At 42.7% G+C, this 15,494-nt stretch overlaps 2 protein-coding genes across 2 annotated transcripts in view; one reads left to right on the top strand and one right to left on the bottom strand.

Moving 5' to 3' along the window:
- LOC143140430 (glyceraldehyde-3-phosphate dehydrogenase-like) overlaps positions 1–15,494 on the bottom strand; it is a 227,536-nt gene that overhangs the window by 153,065 nt on the left and 58,977 nt on the right. The window lies entirely within an intron of this gene.
- On the top strand, positions 5,403–9,642 carry cacng6a (calcium channel, voltage-dependent, gamma subunit 6a). Its single transcript, XM_076300912.1, has 4 exons — positions 5,403–5,805; positions 7,132–7,206; positions 8,469–8,606; positions 9,338–9,642. The coding sequence occupies exons 1-4, from the start codon at positions 5,403–5,405 to the stop codon at positions 9,556–9,558; spliced, it is 837 nt and encodes a 278-aa protein (XP_076157027.1). The 3' UTR covers positions 9,559–9,642.

The raw sequence follows: 15,494 nt of genomic DNA on the forward strand, positions 1-15,494 counted from the left end.
ATCTTTAGCGTAGTGATTACTGCCGCTGGGGTTTTTCTGATTTGGTAGGAGGTTCTGATGCAAAGTGATAGGCCGTGTGTCTGTGTTTAATGTTATTGCATTTGCACAAACATGGGAATGTTTAGGTACATCTGAGCCCTGCCCTTTACTTCATGCTTTCAGATTTTCTCTGTATGAATGCGTGACATTTCAGAACTGTAATGGCTTCAGCCTTCGGCCTAGGCCAGAGTGCATAACTCATCTTTATATAGCACCTTTACATAGCTGACTGCTAAATGAAGTAGCCACAGGACCTTGGATCTCCCTCAAGGGTAAAAACGCAATCAACTTACTCAAATTTCTGTCTCAGAATAAGACTTTCTCCTCTTGCGGCATGCTCAGACCAATCATGATTGCTAACGTTGAAATGCTTTAAACATCGGAAATTACTGAAAACATCACAACCCCCCCCCCCCCTCTCTCTCTCTTATGCTTGTGCATGTGCGTGCAGACACACACACACACACACACACACACACACACACACACACATACACATACTGACTATTTCACACACACTCACTCTGACTCATACAGAATCAAACACACAAATACTCCTCATACAGGAAGACAACAAGCAAAAGAGAAAAAAGGAAAGAGAGAATGTGTGTGTGTGTGTGTGTGTGTGAGAGATAGAGAGAGAGCAGGGGCGAGTGAAATGGGGAGAGGAGAGAGAGAGAGTGAAATGGAGAGAGAGAAATGGAGAGAGAGAGAGTGAAATGGAGAGAGAGTGAAATGGAGAGAGAGAAATGGAGAGAGAGTGTGTGAAATGGAGAGAGTGAAATGGAGAGAGAGAGAGTGAAATGGAGAGAGAGTGAAATGGAGAGAGAGAAATGGAGAGAGAGTGTGTGAAATGGAGAGAGTGAAATGGAGAGTGTGTGAAATGAAGAGAGAGAGTGAAATGGAGAGAGAGAGAGTGAAATGGAGAGAGAGTGAAATGGAGAGAGAGAGAAATGGAGAGAGAGTGTGTGAAATGGAGAGAGAGAGATCTTGCTGTGGTCCTCTTACGCAGGTCCTTTTAATGTCATTAACAGGTGTTTGTCAAAAATAGAGTCCCTCTCCAACACACACACACACACACACACACACACACACACACACACACACACACACACACACACACACACACATATACACAACACACACACACACACACACACACACACACACACACTATCAGAGCACATGCATATGATGCTGAAGTTCACAAATACACTTTACAAGAGGCTGCAAAAAAGTATGACCACCTGATTAACAGATATGGACTGCCGCCATTTTTGACAAATTAACCTTGTGACACGGTGGGAGGGGCCGATGATTTGACCCCACCCTGTTTCTCTCTCTCTCCCCCCCCCTCTCTCTTTCACTCTTTCTGTCTGTCTCTCTTTTCTTCCCTCAGTCTCTCCCTGTTTCAGCTGTACCCTAAGAGTGCTTCGCACTGCGGTCCCAGCCACACACAGCCAACCAGGTCAGCAAACTCATTCCTAGACACCGGCGTGTTTAATTAGCTGCGCTCTATCTATTTCGCTCTCTCTCTCTCACACACACACACACAAACACACTCACTGGCATGATCTGAGCACGGTTAACCCTTAAACATAAACACACTCACTTGCTGACTCACACACACACATACAGATACAAACACACAGATCTTAGGTTGTCTGCTGCTGTTGTTGCTGCTGCTGCTTTCCCTGCTGCACGTGGTCCAGCTGTAATCATGGTCACTGTTATTGTCCTTTCAAAATGCATATTTGCGGAGATTAATGCAAACATTATACACACATCAAGATATTTAACTGCACCATCAAGTTTTAGTAGAAATAAAGTCAAGCTGATACCACTTCTGTGGACTCATCTGAAGTAGGAAAGCAAACTGCACTGAAAAGTTGTGCCGTGTTCGATAATTACGGTGTAATTAACAGAGACAAGGTCTGGTAAAGGACAAGTCACAGTGCTCATTATTTTCTGCTTCATTACACAAGGGACTTGATTGCCTTGCTGTTATTTCTGCAATATCCAGTGATAAGTAGCAATGTAATGAGGGGCTTTAAGACACACAATGTGTGAATGCAGGTCTTAATGTGTGAGCATGAGAGAACTGTAGAGAGATACAGTAGATTAGAGATAAGAACTGAGTGAGAACAAGGTTATGTTTATGTGTGAGTGTGTGTGTGCATGTGTGTCTCTGTGTGTTTGTGTGTGTGTGTTTGAGTGTGTATGTGTGTGTGTCATTATATTTGTATGCAGCTACTGTTGCCAAGCACATACAATTATTTACGGGTGTGCGTATCAGTTACCTCACTGGACATGGCAGCAAGTCCATCTGTTCCGCCTGGTTTCTCGTGAACCACATGTCCACCCTACACACTTTCAGTTTTTTTAAAAGCGCACAAACACACTAACAAGAGATGACTTCTGTGATACTAGCATTTGCATGCATTAACCACCATACATTCAGTTGTACAGAGTGTCAGAGGGAATGGCTGCTACATATTTAGAGGGCTAGCTCTAGCTGTCAAAAGGGGTGATCTATTACAGGCGAGTCAACATGATGCCTTGACTAAAACATGAGATAAGCTATTTCACAATCCTCAGGCACACATGATCTCATACGTGCAGAGCCATACGGTGCATGTATGACATGGAGCCAATAATAATGTTATGACAGGCATAAATATTGTGTCATTGTGCCTTACTGATTTGATTTTACTCAAATGATCTTGCTGTCTCTATCTCTTCCTCAAGCACACAAACATGCACATGTCTCTCTCTCTTTCTCTGTCTGTTTATGTGTGTGTGTGTGTATGTGAGAGAGAGAGAGTCATTCTCTCACACTCTTTGGAAAATGGCACTCTATGTTGCAGTGATCGAGCTTTTACCAGTGCAGTGAAGTTAGAGGATCTTCAAAGGAATTTACCATCAAATATGGCTTCCAACTTACAAGACACACATACTTTATAAACTCTCTACACTCCAGGCATAGACAGGGCAGAAATCTCTCTCTCTCTCTCTCTCTCTCTCTCTCTCTCTCTCACACACACACACACACATGGCAGAAATATCTCCTTTGACGTATTCTTGGAGTAATAATAATAATATAATAATAATAAGCTTTACTTGTATAGCACCTTTCATACACAAAATGCAGTTCAAAGTGCTCTACAGTTGGAGCATGTAACACAATAATAGAGAAGAGTCAGTCATTATCAGTCATTGCTCAATGACTAGTCATATTGCTCCGTTCTAACAACTGGTATTTGAGACATGGCATGGTCATCAGTTATCAGTTTCACATTGACGTAGTACTATCCGGAGGCTCAAAATACAGAATTGATTTCAGTGTCTATACATTACTAAATTATGGGTAACACTTTCAATGAAAGTCACCAATACACTCCTGATGAATGATCATGAAATTGTCTAAACCATAGTAATTGTTTTTGACTAAATCTTTATTATAAATGAACTAGTCCCTAATTGGCTCTTACAGTACACCTGGTTCCAGTAGGTCTTATCAGTACAGGCCGTTCCTGACAGGTAACAAATATCTCCTTTGTCTCATTTATATCAATACCTCTTAATTTTTAAATAAACTAGATGTACCGCAGAGCGGTACAAAATATGACCGCCGCCCAGTCCAGCACATTTTTTCCACAAAAATAAGTCAAGCTGAAAGGCATGATTCTAACTGTCTCACTGAATTGCATTATGCACACTCAATTCTCACTGGTATCTGCTAGACAACAAGTACCAAAACATGATTAGTTCATAGATTTCACATGTAAAATACATTTTATACAACCCCACCCCCATCTTGCCTGTTCATAATTCTGAGAAATTCTTGAATTGTGTGCATGTGTGCGTGTACATGTTTATGTTTATGTGTGTGTGGGTGTGTGTGTGTGTGTGTGTGTGTGTGTGCGTGCATGTGCTTGTGTGTGTGCCTGCGTATGTGCCTGTGTGTGTGCATGTGCATGCATGCATACATATGTCTACTGTGTGAGTATATGTCATACGTATGATTACTGTGAATGTATGTGTGTGCATGTGTATCTGTTTATGCACATGTGTGCATATGGAATGGGTTAACATGACCCCTGGAGGCAAACATACGCAAAAAATTGGTCATCCTAGACCCTACGGTTCTCAAGATATTCACAGAAAACTCGGTCACTAAATGTACACATAAATTGTTTTATTGTATGGCCCCCCATGAACGAAAGTTCACAAAACTTGGCATGCATTCGGGGGGTGTCATAATGATCCTACACTTTCAATTTTGTGCAGTTTTGACCATGTCAGCCAGAGATATTGTGATTAAAACACCTAATTTTTTGCTTTTTAATTTTTAACTAGGTGGCACTATACATGAAATAAGTGGAAATGGGATGGGTTGACATGGCCCCTTAAGACCAACATACCAAAAAAAGGTGGCCCTCCTAGGCCCTAGGTTCTCGAGATATTCACAGAAAACTGTCTCCGGCCACCTACAGGCCAGTTGGTGTACAGTAACATAAATTAATTTATTGTGTGGCCCCCCATGAACGGAATTCCACAAAACTTGGCATGCATTCAGAGGGTGTCATAATGATCCTACACTTCCAATTTCGTGCAGTTTTAACCATGTTAGGTCACAGATACCTGCGATTACAACACCTCATTTTTACTTTTTTGTTTTTAACTAGGTGGCGCTATACATGAAATGAGTGGTTATGGAATGGGTTGACATGGCCCCTTAAGATCAACATAAAAAAAAGGTGGTCCTCCTAAACCCTACGGTTCTCGAGATATTCACAGAAAACTGTGTCTGCCCTACCCTCCTTTCGGGGGGTCCAGTGCAGCGGGGGGGCTACAGATGAAAACGAAAAACAATGGTTCCATGCTATCTATGTGGGGCTACATGCCCACCAAGTTTCGTGTACCCCGGTCTTTCAGTGTCCCGGGAATCCTTGACGGAAATTTGGGCATGCGAAAAAGAAAAAAAGAAAAAAAAAGAAAAAAAAAATCTGACTTCGCTGCGCGGCGGTCATAATTATTATTACAAATTAACTAGTCTCAGTTGGCTCTTACCCTTGGTTCCAGTATTATAAATAAACTAGTCCCTAATTGGCTCCAGGTTCCAGTATTATAAATAAACTAGTCCCTAATTGGTTCCAGTATTATAAATAAACTAGTCCCTAATTGGCTCCAGGTTCCAGTATTACAAATAAACTAGTCCCTAATTGGCTCCACGTTCCAGTATTACAAATAAACTAGTCCCTAATTGGCTCCACGTTCCAGTATTACAAATAAACTAGTCCCTAATTGTCTCCACGTTCCAATAGGTCTCAGCAGGCCATCCCTGACACAGCTCGGCAGACATGTGGTCCACCTTCTACATCCACGATGACGAGGGGAGGACATCTGGGCCCGGAGGGGTGAACCCTGGATCTGCGGGGGCTCCTGGCGTGATGAGCGGGGCTCACGGGGGGGCCAAGCGGCGGGCGCGCACCGCCTCGGCGACTGCTTCCAGGGCCGGCATGAGCGAGAGCCAGGAGGGCAAGATCAAGCTGGCGTTCTTTGTGGCGGTGGTGGGCATCGTGCTGGCCGTGCTCGGCGTGGGCACCGAGTTCTGGGCGGAGCTGGCGCCATCCAAGAGCTTCTCCAGCAACCACACCTGCCTGGTGGCGCACTACGGCCTGTGGAAGAGCTGCGTCAAGTCCCTGTGGGTGGCCGACGTCGACCCAGAGAGGGAAAGCTGCGGCCCCGCGGATCTGCCGGGAGGTACGGCCCGGTCCTCACACGCTACGTGCTGTGGTGGTCATGGACTAGCAGTGCATGGGTGACGCAACAGTGACCTGTCATTGTGGCCATCAAATCGATTGCAACTAATAATTGGCATACACAATACAAATACATAACTAACTAATTCAGGATGGCTGGTTTAATAATATTTAACTAATATATACCATACAAATACATAACTAACTAATTCGGGATGGCTGGTTTAATAAAATTCAACTAATATGTACCATACGAATACGTAACTAATTCAGGATGGCTGGTTAAATAAAATTCAACTAATTAGTATGTACCATACAAATATGTAACTATGTAACTAATTCAGGATGGCTGATCCTTTTGGAGCGTCTATACTTCAGAGGCAGGGGAATGAAGGTAGATTTCTAGAGGATGAATGTGGAAACCCATGCCGTAAAAACAGCAGCATGTCTAATACTTACAGTATGCATGGCACACGGCATATTCCTGGAAGAGCTGACGGAGAAATTCGTTTGGAATGCTTACATTTTAGAGCATATTTATGGCAGTTCATCTAAGTGATACGAACTCCATTAGACCTCGTTTGTCAACCCCTCACAGCTAAAGTGCTACACTGATCAGATTGACAACTCAAAACAACAAACCTGTCTGGAATCACACATCAAAATGGGAGCACTAATGCTAATGATAACCAGCGTTATCAGTTACTGCTGCAACATGAATTACTGTAATACGTGTCATTCTATACAATATGCATGATTCTTTTGATGAAACTGGGGTGCAGTGTAAAATGTGTCTGTGTGTGACAGAGGGTGTTTGTGTATGTGTGTGTGTTTGTGCGTGTGTGCATTGTGTGTGTTTGTTTGTATGTGTGTGTGTGCATTGTGTGTGTGTTTGTTTGTATGTGTGTGTGTGCATTGTGTGTGTGTTTGTTTGTATGTGCGTGTGAGTGCATTGTGTGTGTGTGTGTTTGTATGTGTGTGTGAGTGCATTGTGTGTGTGTGTGTTTGTTTGTATGTGTGTGTGTGCATTGTGTGTGTGTTTGTTTGTATGTGCGTGTGAGTGCATTGTGTGTGTGTGTGTTTGTATGTATGTGCGTGTGTGCATTGTGTGTGTGTGTGTATTTGTTTGTATGTGTGCATTGTGTGTGTGTTTGTTTGTATGTATGTGCGTGTGAGTGCATTGTGTGCGTGTGTTTGTTTGTATGTGTGTGTGTGCACTGTGAGTGTGTGTGTGTGTGTGTGTGTGTGTGTGTGTATGTGTGTGTGTGTGACTAGCCGCACTGCTGTGCTCTTTACCTCTCTCCCCACCTCTCTCTCTCCACTCGAGAATCTAACTGCACCTTCTTCAAGTTCTTCACCACCGGAGAGAATGCGGTTCTGTTTCAAAAGACAACGGACAAGAGTGAGTCAGCCATCCAGCCCTCCTCTCCATCCTCCTCCCCTCCCCTCTCCCTCCCTCCTTCACTCCCACACACATTCACAGACACATCTCTCTCTTTTCTCTGTCTCCCCCTCATTCTCTCCATCGACAGTTGTGCATTTTCAGAATATAGACCCTTTCAAGAGAGTTCCATTATCAGCATCATAGTTGGCCCCACAAGGCTTCCGTTTTAACATTCCATATGCAGAGGAAGTAGATTGGGAACCAAATAGAACGTTCAAGCATTGTTTTTGTTTTTATTGTTGAAAGGGTCTATAGGTCTTGTCAAATTGGTATTCAAACTAACAACAAGCTGTCCCTCAATATCTGCTATCAATTCTACTAAATGATCACCAGAGAGTGATTCACCATGTAGGTCTTTCTCGTACGGCTGAGAGTCACTTTATGACAGAACGAGGACAGGAGGGGCAGCTCTACCTGCAGCATTAACAGAGTGTTTGGTCCACCATTTTGAACACAGCAAACGTAAAACACATGATGAAATAATATTATGAAATTACTAAAGGGTGGAGATCGTAATAAGCAGATTGGAATTGGAATCTATGCCATTAATACCTATTCCTTTAAATGAAAAAGTAAAAGTAGATAGTCTCTTCCAGCAATGTTCAATGAATGCAATATGTTGTCTATCATCTTTTTAAATTTCAAATTCAAATTTGTATGTTAGCTGTTGGAGTAAATTTAGCAGGTAACTGTTTGCTTGTACAGACCGGTATAAAAAAACTGCATTATGGGAGTTCATTAGGTGGAGTCAACGATAAGAGTGAAACCTGTTGCTAATGCTAATGGTTCTTATAAGGGAAGATAGCTAGCAATCTTTTTCCCATTGAAAAAAACATAATGGCTAACTACTGTAGCTTGGGTCACATGTATCACTCACCAACCAATCAAATATGGTAAATTCTCAGGCAACACCTAACCTAAAAAGAAATCACATTCACTTACATGAATAAAACTGTCACTTGTCTCACAAACAATATTTTTTCATCATCATTTTAGACCTTAGTATGCCTTAAGCTGTGGAACAATGTTAGATGTCATAAAGAATGATTATGACATTGGTAGTTTAATAGAAAGGGGCCCAACTGGTTTAACAAAATAAGTTTTATTCAGGGTACAGTACTTTAGCCACTTCTTTCATAGGATTCCAATGCTAGTCCTAGACCCAACTGCCATAACACGTTTTCAGTAGAATATTGGAATCTCCCTTTTCTCCTCTCCAGAACTTAGCACGGCGACAGGTCTCATGGCCATCTTCAGCCTCTTCCTCATGTCCATGGGCGCCATCTGCATAACCATGGCCATCAGTAAACGCGTGCCCTTCTTCCTGAAGCCCGCCTCCGTCTGCTTCACACTGTCTGGTGAGGAACATGGCTCCAGCTTAACATTAGCCCACCAGAACTTCACCTTACTGTACAGAACTACACGTGACTGCACAGAGCTACAGTGCACTTTACTGCATAGAACCACTCTTTCCTGCACAGAACTAGGCTACATTTTACTGCACAGAACCACACATTACTGCACTGAAACACACTTTACTGCACAGAATTACACTTTACTTGAACACTCATCATTGGAGACCTATAAGATTGACATAGCCATGTCTAACATGTCATAAATATGTAGTGACAGCTTTCAGAAAGTCAGATGACTTAAAATGGCCCTCTCTTTAACTAAGCTGTTATTGCATCACTATCATTCAATTATCAATTACGGTGACATGACGCATTGCATCACTGGACACTGACTGAACTTTGACAGAACATCTATACAGTTCATATTTATAGCATGGTTCTGGAGGGTTCAAAAAAAGTCTTTCAAGATATCAAAATGGATTTAAATAACTGAATGAAATCTAGAAGGGCAGAGGTAGCATCATGGCTAAGGAACATGCAGAAGCCAGAAAAGTTGTGGGTTTGCCACTGTTGTGCCTCTAAGCAAGGCACTTAACCCCGAGTTACTCCAGGGCCCTTGTAATAATTGCCATATGTAAGTCACAATCGTCAGCCAAATGAATAAGTAAGAATTAGAAAGTAAAAGAAAAATGTAATAAATAACTGTTCTTGTGACTTTCTCTTCTTTACTGTAGGCATCCTGCTTCTGCTGTCACTCATTGTTTTCCACCAATCGGTGCTGGCGTTGTTGGCGAGTGACCACACAGTGCCGCTGCATCATGAGCTCTCGTGGTCAGTGAGTTTGTCGGCCTGTGCTGCCACCCTGCTCATAATTGGCGGGATCCTCTTCCTGCTCCAGGCGCTACCCTACAGTCCCTGGCAGAAGTGTATGTCAAATAAGGACGCAGAGAGTTAGTACACCTATTACTACTGACTTTTATAAATATTTTGTACAATGTCAAACTGCATATTTCGTTCTACTTGAAGGTGTATGTGTGGTGTGTGGTAGTTGAATTACTTGCATTTTAAGACTTTATTTTAGCTCAAGTGATTTTGTAATTAATATGTAATTGTACATTCCTTATATCTTATTTGAATGTTTTAAGCATTTACAGTATGTCAGTGTTTGTAACATGTTGGATATGTCTTTTGTACCGTCATTGCAAGCCCCCCACAGTACAATAACAGTTTATTTGAAACCAGGCTTCATACAGTCTAAAAGAAAACTCACAATTTTTCACATAGATCTCTGTTTCTCGCACTGTTGGTACAAAACAAAGCAAAACAAAAAAATCGGTGTTACCAAGATCGAGCTGCTGCAGTTCTCCTTTAAGCAAGACTAACATAAGTGTCATAAACATGTTGTAGTCAATATCATCTGCTGATGGCCAATCATGAATGGTCTTTAAATGTACATGTTATTGTCACATAGCTGTCGTAGTACAAAACGTCATGACTGGTGTATGGTGATATTATACTGATACACCATTATACATTTACTATGACATGTTTGACATCTGTCATTACAAGAGCATGACATGGTTATGTTGTCCTATAAACCAGGGTTCAAGTTTAGTGTCCTTACCATGTGTCCTTAGCAGTATCCTTACCATGAGGTAACCTCGCAATTCAATTTGTGACACTTTATAGCTTTGCTTATGCTAAACGATGTTTTATTGTATGGTTCTGTCTGTGCCTTGTACATGTCAAAGGTCACTTTTTTCTCCCTACTCACTATTTGAACTACATTTATTTTAAAATCATATAAAAGTAATATAGAATCTCAAATGTCTGATACATGGTCAATCTACTGTAAGTATTCATATGATTTCATCTGTTGAACCAATGACCTGTGTAATGGTTTAAAAATAATGCTTAATCAATTATATTTGACAATCATTAATGCCATCTAGATTAGCAACAGCAACAAAGCACTTTATACCTGAACAATGCAAACTGTATGTAAGCCATAGACATACATGTCTAACCAAAGGGCTGTGAAGAACAGCTTTTAATGGAATACTGCACATTTCCATAGCGTATTTACAGATTTGATGTTCTTAAAATTCTGTCTTGCTGTGATTTGGATGCTAAGTCTTTTCCAATACAGCCATCTGAGTCAGGATGCACCATGAATGATGTTAACATGTGAATAAAGACACTGTGACATCACCCTTACTCTACTGTTTGGCTGATCTTTGGTAGAGCACACACACACACACCACACACACTGTGCTTTCTACAGTAACATACCGCACACACACACACACACACACACACACACACACACACACACACACACACACACACACACACACACACACACACACACTGTGCTTTCTACAGTAACAGACACACAAACACACAAACACACACACACTCACTCACCACACACACACACACACACTGTGTTTTCTACAGTAACAGACCACCCACACACACACACACATGGGAAAAGCACAGAAGGCTTAATGCCATCTTGACCTTTTTACAGATTCTCTCTCCCTCTCTCTCTCCCTCTCTCTCTCTATCACTCCCTCTCTCCCCACGAGCTTGCCCTAAATTTAGAGTGTGGCGAATCATGCTAAAGTGGCTTTTAGAAACACAAACCGTGATCCCTGTATCTCTAACTAAACCCAGCCCACCTAAACCCCTTCTCTTATCCTACCCTATACCCTATACCCTCCTCCCCCCAAATAAAATAAATCTCTCCAGCAACACATACCCCCTCACCACCACCATCCACATACCCACATGCTCCAGTTTTCCATCTCAACTGATCCCAGTGTGTGTCCAGACGCAGGGTCAGATGCTCGTTTCTCCGCCATCCATGTTTATCCTGTATTGGGTGTCTCCCGACCCCCAACCCCCACCCTGTCGCCCCACTGTCTTCACTCTGCAGCTATCTCTCTCTCTCTCTCTCTCTCTCCCTCTCTCTCTCTCCCTCTCTCTCTCAACTTCTCCAACCTGATACGGTTCACCTCCCACCCTACAGCTGTTTCTGTCTGCCTCCCCCCTCACCACCCCAACACACACACACACACACACACACACACGTACACACACACACACACGTACGCACGCACGCACGCACGCACGCACCCCCCAACACACACACACAGACACACACACACACACACAGCCCACATTCACCCTGTCTCACTTTCATCATTAACCTCTCCACATATACAGTGTTGCTACTCTCTCTCTCTCTCTCCCTCTCTTTCTCTCTCTCTCTCTCTCTCCCTCTCTTTCTCTCTCTCTCTCTCTCTCTCTCTCTCTCCCTCTCTTTCTCTCTCTCTCTCTCTCTCTCTCTCTCTCTCTTTCTGCACCCCAGGCACACTGCTGCTTTTTCTCTCAAACTCCATCTGTCAGTTTTAACCCTGCCAATGTCATGTTGATAAATAAATAAATAAATAAATACATATAAAAACCTTCATTCCATACCTTGACTGTCCACTTCAGCTTTTTGCACATCATTCTACTATGTTTTGACCTGCGTCATCTCCCACATAACCTGCTGCCCCCACCCCTCTTCTCTGTGAGACCAACCTAGCTGTCCCTGTTGTGCATTGTAGGAAGTGACGGACTGGACGGTCTGGCATTTGGGCAGATGCCAGAAGGGCCGCGGCCCCTCGTGAGCCGTTTGGGCCAGCATGCTTGTCGGGTTCGCGCGGCCCATTTATCGTAAAGACAGTTTTACAATATCTCTCGCCCCCTCTATTAAGCATTAATAGTGTTACATGGCTTCGAATAAGCCACTTATCTCTAACTCCCTTTTCCTTCTTCATAGAAGGTGATACCTAATCAGTATTTATACCAGACATGAATCTCTATACTACAGTCATGGTGACCGTCAATATTTACATTAGTCTACATTATTTTGTAACCTTATTCAATCAAATGATTTAAAAGTGCATTGTTTGAAATTGGAATACAATAAATATGCTGCCTGTATCTTTTATTTTATTATTGGTTTACAAAAGTTAGGCTACATGAAGCAATGACTTCTGGGAATTTCAAAACCGAATGCGTCTACTTCCTTCAGCACGGGGAATTGCCGATCTAGCATGCCTTGATCCTCGGAATTTTCCCCTTATAAAAGCTAATAAACTGCCCCCAAATGCACTTCGAAACATATGAGAATGTCTGTTTAAATTCAGTGAAGGTGCTACGGTTGAAAATCTACAGTCGGAATTGACACATCTCGCCATGCACTGGGACAGCCTGAAAAAGTCTCCTCTAAGGGACTGTACGATATTTACCGGGGGGGGGAGGGCCGGTCGTCAGGGGGGGGAGGGCCTAAGATAATTTTTTAAGCCTTAGGGGAAGGCCCAGGAGAATTTTTTTGGCCTGGGGGGAGGGCCGAGGAAAATTATTTTTTCCTGATCAATGATATTTTTCCCCCCTGATCAATGATCCGTTTTCGATATTTTAAAAGGTTTGTAGGCCAAAACATGATTCACGTCTCTTTGACAGAGTGGGCGAGTCCAAAAAGTCGCAACCCTACCTGAATCTCCCACAACTCCCCTCGTAAGCTTGCAGGTCACCCGCGGTTATGAGTCATAAACCAAATATTTTAATGATATTCGGGTCATTTGCGGGCGGGTCAGTTAAAATTAATTAAATATATATTTTCTACAAATAGGCCTACTTAAAATATCACGAAAAGGCTAGCATCAATACAGTAACGCATCAATACAGTAAGTCAACAGTAAAGAAGCTGAAGACGCGAGTTAAAATAATAGACACCCCTTCAGGAAAAGCGATATAGGCTATGGGAAATATTGGGAAAAGTTCTTAAAGAAGATGACAGTAGTACAAGCAGGCCCGGGGTGGGTAATCGGGAGAATCGGGAGAATTCCTGGTGGGCCGCTTCACTTTTGGGCCGGTCGAGGAAAAAAATATTGACATTTGTCACGTTAGTCTAACTTCTCAAAAAGTAGCCTAGGCTACACATTCCGCATTGATTGCATGGCACCGTTGCCTCTGCATGGGTTGTAGCCTACCGTGTGAGGGAGTTCTCCCCTCCCAAAAAGAGTTGGTTGGGTCCATATAGCCCGTCTTTTCCAAAAACTTTTCTCAGATACGGATAGCCGGGCCGGCCCTACAGTAGCCATAAGCGTCAGGAAGGATGGATGGTAGAAAGAGGCCAGGAGGGACTGAAACGGCCAGGTAGATGCTGCTAAATGTGCCAAGCTTCTAGATTAGGCCTACAGACAAAAGTGGCAACTGGTAAAGAGAGATAGCCTATAGGCAATGATTATTAGCAGTTATTGGCCTAATATTGGACGTTTGTAGCGTTGTCAAGCTATTTGCAAGCAACATATTACATTTCTTAAAATATTAGCCTTTTGTATCCGATTCATAGACTTTGCAGTATGCAAATATTAATAACAAAACTGAAGTTTGATCAAATTGTAGCCTCTGAGCAGCAGATCAACCAGTCGACCACTGAAAATGATGAGCCCGAAATTAGTGAAAGAGCAAAATAGTTATGCTACATGATGAACCTATATGCCTTGTTTGCTTAGAAGAGGGTGTAGTAAAGAAGTAGGCTAAATCACCAAACAACAATATAGCCTACCCATGCAAAAACATGTAGCCTAAACATTAGTTCAATATGCCTCTTTGTGGAAGCGTGGGATAGGCTACATTTCAAAGGCTTTCTTTCTTTCTGTCTGTTTTAACTTGTGGAATAGTGGAATATTTGTTGTTAACTTCTCAGTTGAAGTGAATTATTATATAACCTTTACACATTTGTTGAACCATGGTACTAATAAAAACTACAGGATAGTAAGAGCTGAAATGTTGCTTCATTTATCCAATTTCCACCACTATGGAAAACGTGGGCCGGTCTTGGGCCTGAAACTCCCGGGCTGAAAAGTGGCCCCACTCCGGCCCTGCTTGCCTTAGTTCGTTGTGTTTGTGACTTTAAACAGTGGATGTGCTTTAGTAAAGCTTTGTGCTTCATTCAGCATTTTAAACCAGTTCTTACGCTAACGTTTTGACCAGCAATTTATCTCTCTTGCCTACCTTGCCCCCCCCATTTCTATTTTCGAAAGAAGTATGTCCATGGCCAAATCTTATCCTAGTGTTCTAATCCTTGGTGGTTGCGTGCGTGCTTGCGCTCTTATTCTCATTCTCTCTCCTGCGCAAACATTATGTCCTGCATGCCTACTGCGTGTAGTTCTACTGCATAAAGTTTCGCAAATAAATTAGTTTGTTTTACAGAAATGGACTACTGCATGCAGGCTATAACCAAAAGCACACATTTTGTAAATAAGCGGGTCGGATCGCGGGTCGGGTATAATTTTGTCCTAATTAATATTCGCGGTCCGAGTTGCGGTCGGGTTTATTAAAATATCGGGCGACCGCGGGCCGCTTGTGACCAACCTGCGCAACACTGGTTTGTAGCCCTGTGTGTGTGTATGTGTGCTTATGACATTTGCTGGCCGTTTTAACCTTGTAAACGTCATTTTTCGACCAGTTTTATTTGATTCACGTAGGGGGGAGGGCCTAGGAGAATTTTTTTGAGCCGGGGGGAGGCCCCTGGAAAAAAAAAAAAAATTGACCAGGGGGGAGGGCCAGGCAGAACATTTTTAACCCGATCGTCTGGCGACCGGCCCTCCCCCCCCCCCGCTAAATATCGTACAGTCCCTAAACGAGTAGGCCTACAGTCAAAGCGTCGGACTTTGATGATGCCGTGGAGATATGAAGATACATAAATAAACCTGGTGACTGGTGAGCAAGAAATGTGCTACCTGCAAGAACTGTGCAATCTGTTGCTATTTCCTTCTCCAGCAGTTAAACCTCTTTACCATGACGTTAATTAAGACACGTTTGTGGAGC

This window comes from Alosa pseudoharengus, unplaced genomic scaffold (genome assembly GCF_046254945.1).
Source record: "Alosa pseudoharengus isolate Yale_2024_CS ecotype anadromous, Long Island Sound unplaced genomic scaffold, YU_APseudo_1.1 YU_APseudo_1.1_scf_23, whole genome shotgun sequence".
Lineage (NCBI taxonomy): Eukaryota > Metazoa > Chordata > Actinopteri > Clupeiformes > Clupeidae > Alosa > Alosa pseudoharengus.